Genomic DNA, 18,438 nt, shown 5'->3' with positions numbered 1-18,438 from the left:
CCAGCTCTCCCCTGCCTGACTAACATCAAAGACTCCCTGTTCCTGGCTGCTCTCTGCAGTTGGCTGCAAACCTTCACTTGGAGCTGGCTCTTTCCTGACACACAGGGGTTGTGTGGAAACCACATTCAGGAGCAGTGCACCAGAAGACTCTTCTGGTGTATTTTCTTTTCTGCTACCTCAGTGGAGGGTGACACCCTGATCCACAAGCTACGCATACCTTCCCCATGAATGAGAACTCCTGCCATCATTTTTTAATCCACCACTACCTCCCCAGTGTTCTGTGGAAGTCTTTTCCACACTGGAAGCACCTTCCCTGCCTGATAAACTTTGTATTCCCCTGCAGAGCCCTGTCAGCAAACTGCCACCTGAGTCATCCCTGGCTGCCCCCCCCCGTCATTTCACAGGAAACACCTGCGTGGCCTTTTCTGAACGTATATCCCATCCACATTCTCTCTTTCAGGAGACTAGCAAAATCGACGTTGCTGCTCATCCCTCTCTTTGGGGCTCACTACATCATCTTTGCCTTCTTTCCAGAGAGCATTGGGATGGTCGCCAGGCTGTACATTGAGCTAGGCTTGGGTTCCTTTCAGGTAAGAGTTGGGGAAGGGCTGTAGGTCAGCGGTAGAGCATCCGCCATTGCCTGCAGAAGGTCGCAGGTTCAATCCCCAATAACATCTCCCAGACAAGAGGACATAGCCCAGGTAAAACCAGGGATGTTCCTAGGGGACCAGATTTATCGGACCTTACCAGCCCCCTACCTTGCTGAAATTCACTATGTGGAATATCGTAGACTTCTTACAGCGGCTAGATTAAATGTCCTTGACTCTGCGATATTGTGGGGAAGGTACAGGGGAGTACCATACGCCCAGAGAACCTGTCATTGTGCCATGGGCGTGGTTGAGTCCACCGAACACATTCTCTTGACTTGCCCTTCTTATGCAGAGCTTAGACAAAAGTTTATAGACCCACTCTTATGTCAATTTAGCTTCCTATCCGGAGAAAACCAGGTTTCACACTTGCTGAATAACGTCACTAGAGCTATACCTTCCCTGGTGGCCAAATTTCTTTTTTTAGCTTTTAAGCGTCGCAAGACCTTAATTGATTGTATTGATATGGGGCTATCTGTTTAGCCCATTTTAGTGTTGGTTAAGTTCTAAAATCTTCTGAAGCTTTTAACTGTGTACTTTTTTCTGACTGACGGTCGAATAAAAAGGATGATGATGAATAACATCTCCTGGCAGGGCTGGAGTAAACCTCTGTCCCTGGACCCCTGGAGAGATGCTGTCCATCGGTGTGGACAATACTGAGCCAGATGAGCCAATTATCTGATGGTATAAGATGGCTCCCAGTGTTCCTATAGTATACAGCAGGCACATCCATCTCCCAAGAGACTGTGATCTACGCCCAGTATAAAAAAATCTGGCAGTGATCTACACATTGTCATCGAAGGGAGGAGGAGCGTGCGTGGGGTGTGTGTGTGGAAGGGGAGGATTGCCCATAGTTGTTGAGCTTTCTCTGGGGAGGAATGACCAGGGTTGTGGATAAGGATCCCCCGGGGATGTCTGGTATACAGGAAGTCTGCAGCGCAATGGTAGAGCATCTGCCGTCCATGCAGAAAGTTAAAGCTCCAAATTGTTAGAATTCCTGCTCCGTGATTGCAGTCATGGGATTTTTGTCTATCACATGACTTTGTATGTTTTGACTCCACAGAGTGGGAAGTGACGGAGACAGGATGTGTGTGTTACTGTGTTCTGTGAAGTGGGACTATTGTCCATTGTTCTTTTTCTCTTTGCTGTCTGATGCTAGAGAGAGAGGGAGCCATGTTGCAGTGCTCCATGTGTGTTTATATGTAAATACAGTGGTACCCCGCAAGACGAATGCCTCGCAAGACGGAAAACCCGCAAGACGAAAGGGTTTTCTGTTTTGGAGGCGCTTCGCAAGACGAATTTCCCTATGGGCTTGCTTTGCAAGATGAAAGCCCATAGGGAAATCTCCGGGGACCTGTTTTAAATTGCTGGCAGTCGGGAGCAAAGACTTTCGCCCACAGCCGGCCTTCAGAAGAGGTCCAGGACCTCTTCTGAAGGCCGGCGGGGGGCAAAAGTCTTTGCTCCCCCCCCGCCTGCCTTCCCGGGACAGCGGAGACTTCTCTGCTGTCCCGGGCGATCTTAAAATGCTGGCGGGCGGGAGCGAAACGTTCGCTGCCGACCCCCAGCATTTTAAAATCTTCCCGGGACAGCAGAGGCTTCGCTCCCGCCCGCCAGCATTTTAAAATCGCCCCAGGACAGCAGGGGCTTTTAAAATGCTGGCGGTCGGCAGCAAAGCCCTCCTGTCCCCGGAGCTTGCGGGGTGGGAGGTGGGAAGAAGGGCTTTTTTTCCCACCGCCAGCCTTCAGAACAGCCTTCTGAAGGCTGCTGGTGGGAAGAAAAGCCCTTGTTTCCCCCCCCCCAGCCTTCAGAAGAGGTCGGGGGACAGACTGTCCCCGGACCTGGTCTGAAGGCGGTTTCCCTAGGAACGCATTAATTGATTTTCAATGCATTCCTATGGGAAACTGTGCTTCACAAGACGAAAAACTCGCAAGAAGAAAAAACTTGCGGAACGAATTAATTTCGTCTTGCGAGGCACCACTGTAAAGTAGATTAGCCAAAATGCTGAGTTGATGAGGTCTGTTACGCAAGCTGCAAAGACTCTGCGGATCCCTAAGTGTGCTGATGTCTGTTGGCATCGGTCGCTGTGATGTTCGGGCAGAAGAAAGCTTTTGAAGCTCCCAAACGATTGACCAGGAGGGAGAGAGCATGCCAGTTGGGCATGTGTCTTTACCAGGGTCCTACTCGAGTGTAGGATGAGCTCCTGACACAAATATCTCTAGACAGGGCTGGGAATGTCCCCTGCCTGCAATCCTAGGAAGACTATGCCAGACAGCTGGACCTACAATTGGATGGACCAATGATCTGTCTCAGTATAAGACAAATTCCTACGCTCCTGAGAACTGGAAGCCGGAGAGGCTTGCTCCTGTTGGAAGCTATCAAAAAGCAAGCTCCTGGAGAAATAAGCATTTCCTGATGCTTTCCACTTTCTGGCTCAAAATGGGAGCATTTCCCTCTTTCAATATGTGTTTGTGTGTAGCCAAACAAGAAGAGCCCGGCTGGATCAGACCAAAGTTCACTTAGTCCAAGCATCCTCTTTTCTGACATAGACCAACCAGATGTCTCTAGAAAGGAGACAAGCAGGGGCAAGAAAAGAACAGTCCTTGTGCTCAGGTGCCTTGCCCATTTTCGTATCAAACCACATTTGTTTGGTAGGTGTGTGCTTCTCCCACAATTCTCTTCTCTCTCCTTCTCTTTCAAAGGGCTTTGTTGTCGCTCTCCTGTACTGTTTCTTAAATGGAGAGGTAAGTGGAAATGAGAAAGTGCTGGTTTTTTGACCTATAAAGCCTTGTGCAGCTCAGGACCCCAGTACCAGGGGCGTAGGAAGGGGTGTGTGGTGGGGGCGGTCAGCCCCAGGTGTCATCCCAGAGGGGGGCGACAAAATCCTGCCGGGCAGATGGTGACACTGTGCCACGATCAGACACCCACCAGGAGGATCGCGCAACTGTGCTGCAATTGGATCCCTGCCGGGAGGATCACGCCACTGCGCCGATTGCCCTGCCCCTTGGGTGGATCGTTCCCACCCCTGGGTGCATGGCATGTGCACCGCTCTGGGTACCCGAGCAGCTAGCTCCGCCACTGCCCAGTACCTGGAGGACCATCTCTATCCCCCCCCCCCCAGTGAATGTACCAGACCTGGCAATCATCACCTGAGACCCTTCTCCAGAAGGTCCGGAAGGTGGCAACACAATATCAGGGCCTCTTCAGTGGTGAATCCTCACTTGGCACATTTTGCTGGTCCTGAGGGTTAACCGTGCGGCAAGGTCCAAGTCCAGTCCGAGGTCGAGGGTGCGGTATGGAGGCTGTCCATCAAAGCTGAAGCTGGGTCCAAGGCAGGGAGTTGGGTGAGGTCAGGAACTCAGGCAGGAACAGGCTACCAACAACGTTGCTCCCGCAACTTGGGGCTGGGGCTGGCTGGCTTTGATCTGCCCCGAGGCACAGGGCAGCCCTGGTCCACAGGTGACTCACCTTTCCTGGCCTGGAGGCAAGTGCTCCTCCTGCGGGAACTTAGTTCCCTCCACCTCTCTGCCCTGAGCCTCTGCAGCTCAGAAGAGGCTGGAGGGTTACCGGACCCAGAGGCAACCTCAGCTTCGACTGACGGGGCTGAGAGTGGAGCACCTGCAGGCAATGGGTCCTCCATCACCTCAGGAGCCAGAGCAGACTCAGCTGGTGCCTGCACCTGAGGATCCGGCACAGGTGAGGACCCTTCAGGCTCAGCTGCTTCTGGAGGCGGGGACTCCTGTGCAGGCTGGGATTTCTCAGGTTCAGCCTCTGAGTCTGAATCCCAGCCCATCACACACATGCTCTTTCTGGAGAGGCTTACCAGCCACTGTCATTACCTAGCTTTATGTGCCAGGCGCCTGCATGTTTCTCTCACCCCACCCCCAGGCCTTTGGCTCCTAACTGCCTCCTGGAGTCGTTGGGATGCTTTAACTCAGGTTCTTAGAAATAAAAATAGGGTTTAGTTTTTTATTTATTCTCTTTAATGCTGGTTTTAATGCATGTGTTTGTTTGTTTGTTTGTTTGTTTGTGTATTGTAAGTCACTTTAAGTTACTTTGGTCAGAAAGTGGCCAACACATGGAATAAGTAAACAAATAAATAAGATAGAACAGAACCCTCTTTATGTATGCAACCACAACGGCGAGGGTTTTAATAGCAAAAAAACTGGAAAGGTGATGTAATCCCCACAAAAACCGATTGGCAAGCAAAGATGATAGAATATTCAGAACTTGCAAGGATGACTGGGAGAATAAGAGGAGATTCTAACCAGAAATTTAGTAAAGATTGGACAATGTTCAAAGAATATCTTAAAAAGTACTGTAATAGCACAAATCTCTTGGCAGATTTGGATTGAGTCTTGAAGTTTAAGGAAATTATAAGGTTAAAACTTTTTCCTGATAATTAACTGAAAAGAATAATAAAAATGAAGTGCATATAGACTAGTAAGGTATAAAAAGCACAATGAGGTGAATCGGAAGTTAATGGGTAATGAGGGACGTGGGTGGCACTGTGGTCTAAACCACAGAGCCTAGGGCTTGCCAATCAGAAGGTCGGCGGTTCGAATCCCCGCGACGGGGTGAGCTCCCGTTGCTCAATCCCAGCTCCTGCCAACCTAGCAGTTTGAAAGCACGTCAAAGTGCAAGTCGGATAACTCCATACTCTCCAACATTTCTCCGATAATAATAATAATAATAATAATAATAATAATAATAATAATAATAATAATATTTATACCCCACCCTCCCCGGCCAAGATCGGGCTCAGGGTGGCTAAATATAGTAAAACAAAACAAAACAAAAAAACCCCAAAACAGTTGATTACAATATAAGTTAGAGTACAGTTTAAAATGCAACTTAAATAGGGACATCTTTAGGAAAAGTGGGACATTCCAGGATCAAATCAGAAACCAAGATGGCGTCTCTAAATCAGGGATGTCCCTTGAAAATAGGGACACTCCGAGGGTCTGACGTTAGGGGCTGTGTTTTGACTCTGTCCCAGCTGTCAGCCTCCATTTACTTTCCTGCTCTTGCTTCCTCCATCTTAGGTCCAGGCCGAGTTCAAGAAATGCCTCCGGAAGTGGCACTACCGACATTACCTCAGCTTTGCCCGGGTGCATCGGAGGCTCTCCAGAGATAACAGCCCTGTTAATTACGTCACACAGTTATCTATGCTGGACAGAATCAGTCCCAAGAGGGGCGCCTGTCAGAATGGCCTGTCCTCTGTCTGAAGATGTTCCTCGCTTTCATGACCTCCAGGGTTTGGGGGGAGGGACTCAGCCCCCTTGTTCCAGCAGAAGTGGCAGCTGTATCAGAGGACTTCCCCCCTACAAGTGCCCTATGGGACCTAGAAGCCTTCAGACAGAAATTGCTAAGTCAGGGTCAGGTTGGCTGGCTGTTGTGATGTGGGTACCTCAGACCACACATCTTTTGCAGGAGGGTTTGTGCAATTGAAGTATATTGAAGGGCTCTCTGTTGTCCGAGTACAACAAAGCCACTAAAATAAAAATAAAAATGGATGTTTTGCAGTTAGGAAAGTGACAGGGAACTCCATGACTAATTCATGGGAATGTGGAGGGGTTAGGGGGTTGTGGGGATGTTGGGGAAGATGAAAGCAGGGGCCTGCAAGAACCTGCAGAACAAGAGAAGATGTTTTCATAATTCTGCAGAAGGTGAAAAGGGTGCTTAGCAGCAATGTGTAAGAGGAGGAAGGGGTAGGAGATTCCCAAAGGGGTGGTCTGTGTGCAAGGAAGCTTCCACAAAAGGATGAGGGTGGATTTGAGGTTGGAGGTGAAGACAGGGGTGAAGTGGGGCTACAGAGTAGAAAAGAGAAGTGGCTCCAGAAATCCCGCTAGGGAGGTGAAAAGCAAGTTTCATTGTTTCCACGGGATGGGAAGGGGAAGCTCTAGGGGAAGGGGAAATGGCAAGCAGAACAAGCAGGGGCACAACCCCCTAGTATCAAATAAATATGCTGATATCAGAAATGCAGTCTTGCCATGTGTTTGTGTGTGTGTTGCTTTAAATAAAAAACCCAGAAGCATGGCAGATGAAGATGATGGATTTTTCAGAGCTAGCCAACCTGACTGGAAGAATCAGCGACCAGAAGGAGGAGGACTAACAGGAAGAATGAATGAAATTTAAATACTATTTAGTTAAATATGTTTAGTTAATTTAATTGGAAAAGCTTGTAAATACCAGATAGGCTGAGGATTTTAATATGTAATGTGGTGAATTAATATGTTGTAATGCTGAATTGAAAAGAAAGAAAGATGCTAAGTGAATAAGTTAACTTTATAAAAATATTGGTTTTGGAAAACCGTTATAAAATGATATACATTGAAATACAACCAGGGGGATATGAGGAAGTTACTTAACAATGTTACTAACGTTGATTTAAATATAGTGGAGATTTATGTTTATTTGTTCATTTGTTTGTTTGTTTGAATTTTTTGGGGGAAAACCATTTTTTTGAAAAAACAACAACAACAACCCAGAAACAAGTCACGACAAATCTTTTATTGTTATTATGACATCTTGCTTTTAATAACATATATTCTCAAACTCCAAAATATATCTCACAGTGGGGGCAGGGGGCGAGGCATAGCACTGTTGAAATGCGAAAAAGATCTTGTTTATTTACATCGCCTTGAAAAGCAGTTCTGTCTCCGGGTTTCTACTGCTCTGAAGGTTTACAAAGGGAAAAGGTCACCTCAAACAGTGCCCTGCCCGCCCATTCGCCATGTTCATTTTTAAAATTATTGATATTATTATTTTTTACATTCAGCATAAGGAGAACGCTTGAGCAGAGGCCCCATTAGAAACAATGACATTGCTGGCATAACTCTTGGCTCTGGGTACACCTTCAGCATGAGCTCCCCAAAAATGGTTCATGGGAACCCCAAAAGTATCAGAGGGCGCAATCCTGAGCACTTCAGAAGTAACAGGTGAGGCTTACCCTCAAGCAAGTGTGCACAGGGTCACAAAACGAGTCAGCTCTTTAAGGAAAACCACTGTAGGATGTGGGGGCTTGTAGCACAGGGGAGGAATTTATTATACACATAGAGAACCAGTTCTTGAAGAACTTTTGGCACTGGTGAAAGGCATTAGATGGATGGCACTAGAAACTGAAGTTTTCACATTTTCTATTAAACAGTAAATGTTGAGAACCCTAGTTTAGTGATCCATTATTGTCAATCCCTAGGTTCTGGATGCTTCAACATCAAAGGAGGAATCCCGAGACATCAAGGATCTTAGATGATCCTGAATGCACATCATCTATGAAAGCAGACATTGGCCTGGCTCACACATAGATCACTCAACCATGGTTAATTAAACAATGAGTTATTAGTGTTATGTGTGATTCCTGCCCAGTTGCTTCACTATTATTTGTTTCCTGCCAACAAAACACAATCTGAGGCCATGGTTTGCTGTTGTCTAACAACCCTGGTTTGTTTTAAACTATTGCTTGGCCTTATGTTAGAACCCAGCACCAGTCCTTAACCATGTTTTGGAACCAGATACTCTTCAGAGTGCAAAGGTGAGGCAACAGCAGCTGGAAAACAGGAGAAACGAGCCACGGTTTGTTGGGTTGTCTGTTTCACAACTTGGCAAACTCATGGTTTGTTAAGCAAACCTTGACTTAAACCAACCATGTCTTAGCATTATGTGTGTACCAGGTCTCAGGGGAAGCCTTCTTGCAAAGACCTCTTTCTTGAGAATAAGTCACCCCTATGCAGAAGCTGCACTTTTCTCTATCCCTTGCTTCTAAAAGTGCCTCGCAGCTGGCACTGTCATCTCCCAGTGACTTCTCCTCAGAAGCCCTCTCAGCTCTGGACTTTAGCATTATTATTTATCATGTATGCAATACCATCAAAACAGATGGTGGTTTCCCAGAAATTCTTTTTCCTTTGGAGATTCAGCAAAGCCTGAGCTTAAGCATCTTCTAGAATTGATCTAACATTTTTATTTTGTTAATAGGGCCACCCATTCATTAATATGGGGAGGGGGAGAGAAGTAAAAGGGGTAAAAAGGTAAAGGGCCATTAGGTCCAGTCGTGGCCAACTCTGGGGTTGTGGTGCTCATCTCGCTTTGTTGGCCGAGAGAGCCGGCATACAGCTTCCAGGTCATGTGGCCAGCATGACTAAGCTGCTTCTGGCGAACCAGAGCAGCACACGGAAATGCCATTTACCTTCCCGCCAGAGTGGTACCTATTTATCTACTTGCACTTTGACGTGCTTTCGAACTGCTAGGTTGGCAGGAGCTGGGACCGAGCAATGGGAGCTCACCCAGTCACGGGGATTCGAACCGCAGACCTTCTGATCGGCAAGTCCTAGGCTCTGTGGTTTAACCCACAGTGCCACCTGCGTCTGACATTGGGGTAGGGTGACCTCAACCACTAAGAATCCATCCTGCTTCAGTATACATAACCCCATCTCTCAATCTCCAAAACACATTGTGTCTTCCAATTTATTGACTATTTGGTCACGCTTGATGCTGATCTGGAACTGCCAGCACACTGCTGTGGTCCTCCTGTCTGGCTGCAAAAATTGGGGTGACAATTTCATTGAGGTCATAGGAGAAATTCTGCCAAATTTGACTGGGTCAGGGACTCACTGGGAAGAGTGGCAATGGCAACCTCTCCTGTCCTTTCATTCAACTGAATTGCTCCACCATCACAAGCGGTGGAAGACCTGTGCAATGGGAGAGGTTAGCAGGGCATGGGCTTGCCTGACTTCCCACCCCTGGAGTTCCTGTGGCTAATGGGCATCATTCAGGACAAGGCCTTGCATTTCATCTTTTCCTTTCAAAACCCAAGCTAAACAAATGGACTTCCCTGGAGGCAGTTCCTTCCTTGGCGTAGTTCAGCTTGACACTCAAGAACGTTCTCCACTGGGGCATCAAAGGAGTTTTGCCTGTTTGGTGCTGGTGGGGGTTTTGTTTCGGCAATTTGCTCTGGTGATGCCAAGGGAGTCTTGATGATGTCCTCCTGCCAGCCTGGCTACTAGTTACTGCTGCTGTTGACGCAGATGTTTGGAATCCAGCAGGACTCCCTCCAAAACTGAGAAAGCTAGAGAGGATAATGAAGAAGAGTTTGGATTTGATATCCCGCTTTATCACTACCCAAAGGAGTCTCAAAGTGGCTAACAATCTCCTTCCCCTTCCTCCTCCACAACAAACGCTCTGTGAGGTGAGTGGGGCTGAGAGACTTCAAAGAAGTGTGACTGGCCCAAGGTCACCCAGCAGCTGCATGTGGAGAAGTGGGGAAGTGAACCCAGTTCACCAGATTACAAGTCTACCGCTCTTAACCACTACACCACACTGGATGGATGTGTAGGTCCCCCCATTAGCTCCTCCTATGAAGGAGACAGACCAAACTTGCCAAGCAGTAGCTCCTTGTCGCAGGCAGGGCTAAGGTCCACCACAAGTATCCTAGGCAGCTGCTGGGCCCCAGTAACCAGAGATGGTGCTTCACGGATATGCCTCCCCTGTTTCTACAGTATTTTAAGAATATAAGAAGAGCCTGCCAGATCAGGCCAAAGGTCCATCTAGCACGGCATCTTGTTCTCGCAGTGGCTAGCCAGGTGCCTATGGGAAACCTGCAAGCAGGATTCAAGCACAAGCTCTTGTCTCCTGTGGCTCCCAGCAAACTGGTATTCATAAGCATTGGTGCCTCCAGCCTGACCCTCTGAGCAACACCAGTCAGCTGGGTTTAAATTTCCCACAATGCCACCAACATAGCGTCACACTCAGACATCGTGGGGAATTTCATTGGTGGCTAGATCCAGCCACCCAGTGCAGCTCAGAGTATCCGAATGGCTGTGACCCACTTCTGCCACCAAGTACATCCACTCAGGCACGCCACTGGTGGAAAGGGCCTACTGGAGGGGATATTCTCTAGGGCACCTTCAATCGTGGTGCCAGCTTGGGCTGGAGGGGAAATAAGATCATCACTACTGCTGCTTGGGGGTGAATTTGTCTTCTGCTGTCAACTCTTCAGCTGTCCATCTTCTCTGGTTGCCCCTAGGGATGGATGGTACATTTAATTTCCTACCAGTTCCTCATTTTTCTAATCTTAAATTCAGTTTGCTCCATTTCCATATCAGAATATGAAAATTCATAAACATTTTTTTTTGCACCCATTTCTCCTCAAGTACAGATAGTTATAGAAATTCCAGCCTATTACATGAATTGCAGTTTTCCATTAGCTGAATTCATTTTCGTATGCTATTGTCACTATCATAGTTTTGCATGCTCTTTTGACTGATATGCACCCAAATGTGCACATTGGTTGCAACACAAAATTGAGAGAAGTGATCATTTCGAAAGTGTCTTTGTTCATGGCCCGGCGTGGGAAAAACAAATCTGGTAAGTTTGCATTCAAAGATATAGAAAAATGAGTCTTGGGTGTCAAAAGTCAGGGCAAAGAGATGTATGTGACATCTTAATTATACAGCTTTTGATGAATGCCGAAGATGCCCCAAACTTTTGACACCTGAGCTCCATATTTTTAGGACGCCTTTATTATTATTTTTGCAAATTTAAGTTTTTCACAAATGTTGGTGACATTGTGTTTTAATTGTTGCAGCTTACATTGGGACCTTAGAGTGAAGGGGTGGGCAATAAATTTAAATGGTATTCATATCCATAACATGCAGACGAAGACATTTCTTCCTAAACCTTCCCTTTCAGTTGATAAGAAAGATTGCCAGCTTAAGAGTCAACACCAGAAGATAACCAGCTAACATTCAGAACCAGCAGTGACAATAACATCACTCCTTCCTTTTGCCAAATTTCACCTGTGCTTTGAGTTTGACCAGGGGTGTGTGTGTGGTCTGGCCCGGAAATACAAGGGGTCTGAGCAACCCAGCCACCTCTCATCTGCCATTTAAAGGAGGGAGCCTTTCAAGATTCCAGACATGCAGAGTTACCTGCCTGTTGTCCTAAGCAGCCACAAGGTCTTTGCAGTCTTTCTGACATATAATCTGGGCCTAGGCCACGTTCTCCATGGGTGCCAATAGAACTGGAACCTTTTTCTCCACTGGTGCCTATGCTACACAGACTGCCATTCGACCCTGGCAACATTTTCTTTTGGCACTCAATGAGTGCCTATTGCTTCCATTGACACCTTCAAAACCTTGGTCATTCTTCTCAGTGGACCCCTGGCAATTTGCTGCAGGGATCCCTGTGGAATCTGAGCAAAATAATTCTTTGATACCAGTGCAATTGACTGGTTGAGGCATACAGGCAAACATCCAGTCCACTGAATCTTGGGAGATCCTATGGAACGGTTGAAATTTGCTCCGTTGCCAGTTCTGGAATCTGGGCAATTTCAGTTGTTTGGCACAGAAGGTCTGATGCAGGCACAGACCTCCTGCACGCAAGGGCTTCTCGTTTTACCTCCATGGAAAGGACGGATCCATCTGTGCAAAACCAGGGATGGACTCTCAGAACTACCTCCTCTATTGAAGCAAATGGGCAAGTCACTATGCATGCATCATAGTGAGCAAGAAGCTCTGGATGATATAAATTGTGTTTATTACTTATAGGGTTTTGTTTTGTTTTTGGTCCCATGCACCATCACAACTGGGAACAGATCTGAGATCCATCTGAAAGAAATAACTGTTGCTTTCATTCACAGTTCAGAATGAACTGCCAATTTTGCAGTGATTTAAAACTTCTTTGTGACTTGGTGGAACGCGAACCCAATCCAGATCGGAACATAGGAAGCCGGCTTTATTCCATTTCCATGAGGTTTCCCTAACTTAATTTCCACACTACGTTTGAGCTTCAAAAGCCGCTTCCAGGAATAGAACACAATGCGCCATCCACATGGCAGTCTATTCCATTTTCCTGATGTTTCCCTAACTGTTAATTCCTTCATTCCACAAGAGCTTCCATACAGTATGAGCTTTCAATTTCAGAAATATCGTGGAGTATAGTGCGACTTTAGTGCTCATTTCCATGTTACTTACTTCCAAGGGGGAAAAAATCTATTTGCAAATAACATGGAAATGAGCATTAAACTTATTCTATATTCCTGGACGTGGCTTTCACATCATGTGAAAGCTCAAATATAATTAACAGTTAGGGAAACACAACGAAAGCAGAATAAACTGTCGTGTGAATACAGTCTAAATCAGGGGTAGGAAACCTAAGGCCCAGGGGCCGGATCTGGCCCAATCACCTTCTCGATCCGCCCCGCGGACGGTCCAGGAACCAGTGTGCTTTCACATGAGTAGAATGTGTCCTTTTATTTGAAATGCATCTCTGGGTTATTTGTGGGGCATAGGAATTCGTTCATTTTTTCCCTTCAAAATATAGTCCAGCCCCCCACATGGTCTGAGGGACGGTGGACCGGCCCACGGCTGGAAAAGGTTGCTGACCCCTGGTCTAAATGGACACATCCATTTGCTCATGTCTTTAAAAAACAAACAAACGATTTATAGATATATATTGAAAACAATACATTTCACACAACATCACGACGTGAGCGAACAAAATCCAGAAAGAAGGAAAAGGAGCTTTTGTACACAGTGGCCACGATCCAGCCATTGGAAGGGGAAGAGCCCCTGATGCCTTTGCTTCTCTCGCCCCCAGGGCTGGTCAAATGGGGCAACACCCTTCTGGATCCCAATCACTTTTGTTTCACCCCATGGTTGCTCTGCTAAGATGCGATGGCTACAATTACCAATCCACCTCCATGCTGGCAGCTGGAGGTATCTGTTAGGTGCTATGCAAGGATATGCAAGCAGGTAACTTTCAGCCTGCGACAACCATCCCATTTGTAGGGTGGGCTGGAGGTGGCAGTGAGGAGACTTTGCAGTCAAGGCTCCTAAGAGATGACTACTCTTTCCAGAAACCCAGAGAGCTCAATGCTAATCGGGACCTCCCTTCCCCCTTTGATGCCACTAGAAGACTGCATGGGGACAAGGAGTGTTTATGCCCAGCTCTCTCTGATACCGAAGGGAACTCATGCATTGTTCTCAACACAACTGGTGACCCACTGAGCCAAATGGGACTTGATAAACCACCTGGCCAAACAAGGGAGGGACAAAGTTGTGGAGGACCTGATGGTCCACCATACATGGCCCAGCCCAGAGGTAGCAGCTAACCTGGTGCCCTTCAAGGATGGTTGGACTACAATGCCCAGTGGGCACAGCCAGCACAGCCAATGGCTAAGGATGATGGTCAATGTAGTTCATTATCACCCAGAGGGCACCACTGTGGCTGTTCCTTGCTTAGCCAGAGGGCTGTGTTGGATATCCTGATGCACAAGGTGTGCAAAGCTATTTCTCCTGGAGCTTCTTTTCCATGCACACTGGAGCCATGATGGCAGCTAATGTGCGTTGAAGCTGACAAACTGGTCCATGCATGGCATGAGATTAGGAACACAGGAAAACAGGATGCTGCCTTGAACTGGGTCAGACCATTGCTCCAGCTCTATCTTGCCCAGTGCTGTCTACACTGTGCGGCAGCGACTCTCCAGGATTTGAGGCAAGGGGTCCCTGCCAGCCCTACCTGGAGATGCTGGGGATTGAACCCGGGATGTTCTGCTTTCAAGGCAGATTCTCTACCACTAAGCTATGGCCCTTCCCCAATGTATGATGAAGGAGCAGATTGTGCTACTCAACATGTACGGACCAAGCTCTAGCTCAGGGATGGGGAGCCTATGGTCCTCTGTATGTTCTAGGTCAGGGATGTCCAACAGGTTGATTGCGATCTACTGGCAGATCCCTGTGAGGTTTTGGTAGATCGCGGGTCGATCTCTGGCTCCCTTTCCTCAGTGTCGTTGAAACTGCCTCCTGCCCCGCACCCTCGCCCCACCTTCCATTGTTGTCTGATCAGTGGAAGGGAAGATGGAGCTTTCTCTCTGTGGCTGTTTTCATTCAAAGAGATATTATTGTGAGTGACTTTTCCCCCTTTGACCTTTGCCTTTAACCCCCCCCCCAAAAAAAACCCAGAACTTCCCTCCTAAGGAAATCTAAAAATGGGGCTTTCCTCCTCCCTAAAGAATGCTCAACAACTTAGACCTGAACCCAGATTTTAATTTCGAAAGTATCACAGTCTCTTGGGAGTTGGCCAACCCTGTTCTAGATGATCATCTGTATGTGGTTGGATTCCATCTCCCATCAACCTCAGGCAGGTTGGGAACGATGGGAATTGTAGTCCATCAACATCCGCAGAGTCAGATTCCCCAACCCCTCCCTGCTCTTATGGTCCACTTCTTCTTCTCCACCCCACCCCCACCGAAACACTCTATTTTATTATTTTAAAACCCTGTTCATTTAAACAAAGGAGAAAGAACCAGCCCTTTCGTTGCAACTTTCTTGGCCTCAGCTTGCATTCGTTAACAAAATAGTAACACTTCCCCCCTCTCTAATGTACACACACAACAGGCAAGCTCACACACTCACATTAAAAGATTAGAGAGGAACGGGAACATCTAAGACAGGCTCATACAATCCACGGAGGAACGATAAAAAGTCCAGAGGCCTTCATGCAATGCACAAAGTCCCCTGAGAATTGACATCATTGTTTTAATTCGGCTGAAGTAGCTATGTTTCGGTTGTGGCTCTGACTAGAAGGCGGGAGCGAGGAAGAAATTCCCCACTCGAACCTATATTGAAGGCATTAATGATTTCCTAAACAAACTAAACTCTCCCCTGGGGGGCGTGGGAAGTGTCTCAATCTAAAGACAAGTTTCCCCACTTCCAAAGTCTATATTATTTCTTGGCCACAGCACTGGATCTTGGACCTTCTGTGACCCACCCAAACGGACCCCCCCTGTTTTAGCTATGTAGAACCCACAAAAATTGCCTAGCCCTTTCGATGTGATCCCTGGCACAGCAAAAGCCCCACAGTTTGTGGGGCACACAACCAACTTGTGCCATCGGGGGTCACAACTACCAGTTACATCCTTATTTCTGTGGAAATGTATCAGTGGAGAAGGTTTTGCATGTAGTCCGGAGGAATTGACCTTCAAGGAATTCATGTAGACTTAACGTGGGGGATATATAGATAGATATTTTCCACTTTTTTTAAAAAAAGAAGAAGCCCCTCCCCCATCAACCTCAAAAATATAGCTCTATCTTAACTTGGACGACCCTTTTAGAAAATTCACAGCATAACAGAAGCTTTCTAATACATTCCTGGAGGACGGAATACACCGGTTGGCTCCATTTTCGCTTGGCATGGCTTTTCCAACCATCGAGTGGCTGCTGTCCACATGGCGCAGTTCTGCAGAACCTCATTGGATGCCTCACACTTGGGCAGCCACTGGTGGGATCCATCGCGGCCATCATCTCATCGAGGTTGGTCGTGCATCCACTGAAGAATTTAGGCTACATTCTATGTCATGAAAGAGGATGCAGAGACTAGCCCAAGACAGAGGGAGATGCATTGGAGATGAATATACATGGTTCGTTCACAGGTATCAGCTTGGCACTCAAAATTCACAGTGGGACAGAGGACAATCACCAAAAATGGCAGGCCAACAATGGAATTATTTGCAGCGTGGTGAGATGGTGGATGAGTTGAATGCCTTTTTTTTTTTTTTTGGTCCGGATGATCTCAGTTGCATATTTACAATCCTCTCCAATGCCTTATCTTCCACCCCTCAGGGATGACGTCTCATGCTTCCAGAACAACTTCGTTTCTCTCCCTCTCTTTTTTTTAATAAAAGGGAGGTGGGTTTTTTTTTTCTTTTAAAACAAAACACAGAGACAGACACAACCACCCCACACCACCAAAATTAATTATGACCTTTTGTTGTTGTTGATGTTGTTTTGTTTCCAAAAGGAGATTTTCTCTCTCCCCTCCCCCCTCCCTTTGGGGAGGGGAAGGAAGATGGCTTATGCGCTCATGTCGCCAGGTTCTCCGCATTTATGCTCGACATTCGAATCTGTGAGCTGCTCTTGCTCAGAATGGACAACTGCGTCCCCCCGTTCACACCGCTGCTTGCTAGGGAGGGGTGGCGATGCTTGAAATCCACAGCAAAGTACCGGTTGACTTTCCAGCTTCTCCATTTCCTCTTTATTTCTGACTGCACCTTTAGGGAGAAACTTTAAAAGGTCATTTTTTAATGTACTTAGCCGCTTGGGAACATGCTGACAGAAGTTTCTATATTTTTAATTTTCTTTCAACAAAACACAGAAGCGGTAAGAATGCAAGAAGAGCTCTGTGGCTGGATCCTATGCCATAATAATAATAATAATAATAATAATAATAATAATAATAATAATTTTGTACCCCACCCATCTGGCTGGATCTCCCCAGCCACTCTGGGCAGCTTCCAACAAAGATTTAAAAAATACATTAAAATGTCACACATGAAAAACTTCCCTGAACAGGGCTGCCCTCAGAGGTCTTCTAAATGTCAGGTAGTTGTTTATCTCTTTGACATCTGATGGGAGGGCGTTCCACAGGGCGGGCGCCACTACCGATTCCAGCATCTTATGCTCACAGTGGGCAACCATATTTTCTTAAAATCAATTTTTGTCATCATTGATCTATTACTTGCCTTCTAAACCACCATCTCAAGGTGATTTACGCGTAACATAATTTAACACAAAATCAGCATATATGTGACTAGCAAGTCTTAAACTCTAACAAGTTAGACACTCGTGGTATAACCTCATTTAGTCTCTTGGAACATGCATGTCTTCCATCGTTTCTGGAAAGTGCAGATAGAGGGCACCTGTGTTATCTCAAAAGGAACGTTATTCCACAGCTCTGGGGTAGCCATATTAAAGGCCCTGCTCAGAGTTACTGCGGAATGAGCTTGCGAGATCTTAAGACCTTACAAGAAAAGCTCTCCTGCAGGCCACAGTGATCTACTGAATGGATAAGGGATAAGACAGTCTCCCAGTTGCTTACTGTTAGGATTTTTATCTATCCGAGCTGCTCCAGCGAGTGGTACTATGATTGAATGCATCATGTGAGTGTCTGAGAGAGCGTGAGAACGGAAGTCTGTATTATCTCTTCCTTCTGAGTACTATTGGAAGTTTAGCTTCACTTCTGTGTGTGTCGCTGGTTTTCTGTACTGGTGTTCAGAGAGCACAGACGTACTGATGGAGTCTCTGTTTACAGATAGGTAGCCGTGTTGGTCTGCCATAGTCAAAATAAAGAAATTCCTTCCAGTAGCACCTTAAAGACCAACTAAGTTAGTTCTTGGTATGAGCTTTCGTGTGCATGCACACTTCTTCAGATACACTGAAACAGAAGTTGCCAGATCCTTCTATATAGTGAGAAGGTGGGGAGGGGTATTACTCAGAAGGGTGGTGGGAATGGGAGATTGGCAGATAGCTGAGATGAGCCTGTTGACGACTCTTAACGACTGTAATAGGTCTTACAGGACTATATAGAAGGATCTGGCAACTTCTCACTATATAGAAGGATCTGGCAACTTCTGTTTCAGTGTATCTGAAGAAGTGTGCATGCACACGAAAGCTCATACCAAGAACTAACTTACTTGGTCTTTAAGGTGCTACTGGAAGGAATTTCTTTATTTTGATGGAGTCTCTGTATATAAGACTGTAAATAAAGTAGTTTTAGAACTACGACTGAGTCTTTCTTCTGCTATGATATGCCAGAAAGAAGACTGGTGAACTCTTTTCAGGAGGGAAGGGTCGCCTATTACCGGTCTCTCTGGACTGAGGGAGATTTATAGCCAGAGAGGACCACCAGAGAGACGCCCCAAAAACTTGGGAAGTTGGCAGCCATTCCCAGGCGTTTTCCCAACACTTACAAGGAGCCCAAAATCAGGATCTGAGTGCAACTGTCCACTTTGATTCCAAGA

The 18,438-nt window shown here is 46.6% G+C and overlaps 3 protein-coding genes across 10 annotated transcripts in view; 1 reads left to right on the top strand and 2 right to left on the bottom strand.

The window, feature by feature from the left end:
* Nucleotides 1–7,059, top strand: part of LOC309514973 (vasoactive intestinal polypeptide receptor 1-like) — a 44,575-nt gene extending 37,516 nt beyond the window's left edge. Inside the window, exons 11-13 of the mRNA XM_082192520.1 lie at nucleotides 461–590; nucleotides 3,347–3,388; nucleotides 5,690–7,059. Coding sequence (XP_082048646.1) covers nucleotides 461–590; nucleotides 3,347–3,388; nucleotides 5,690–5,872 — 355 coding nt within the window. The 3' untranslated portion in view covers nucleotides 5,873–7,059. The remainder of the gene's footprint in view (nucleotides 1–460; nucleotides 591–3,346; nucleotides 3,389–5,689) is intronic.
* GHRHR (growth hormone releasing hormone receptor) overlaps nucleotides 1–18,438 on the bottom strand; it is a 443,159-nt gene that overhangs the window by 27,589 nt on the left and 397,132 nt on the right. The window lies entirely within an intron of this gene.
* ADCYAP1R1 (ADCYAP receptor type I) overlaps nucleotides 7,139–18,438 on the bottom strand; it is a 152,220-nt gene continuing 140,920 nt past the window's right edge. For 5 of the 8 annotated variants that reach the window (XM_082192459.1, XM_082192464.1, XM_082192462.1 and 2 more), the window contains one exon: nucleotides 7,139–16,702. In XM_082192459.1, the coding sequence (XP_082048585.1) occupies nucleotides 16,493–16,702 (210 nt within the window). In that variant the 3' untranslated portion in view covers nucleotides 7,139–16,492. The remainder of the gene's footprint in view (nucleotides 16,703–18,438) is intronic. The other 3 variants (XM_082192461.1, XM_082192463.1, XM_082192466.1) reach the window with 1 other exon arrangement.

This window comes from Podarcis vaucheri (genome assembly GCF_965113315.1).
Source record: "Podarcis vaucheri genome assembly, chromosome: 12".
In the NCBI taxonomy this organism is placed as follows: Eukaryota; Metazoa; Chordata; class Lepidosauria; order Squamata; family Lacertidae; genus Podarcis; species Podarcis vaucheri.
The sequence above is the reverse complement of the archived record's forward strand: the minus strand, read 5'-3'. Positions and strand labels throughout refer to the sequence as shown.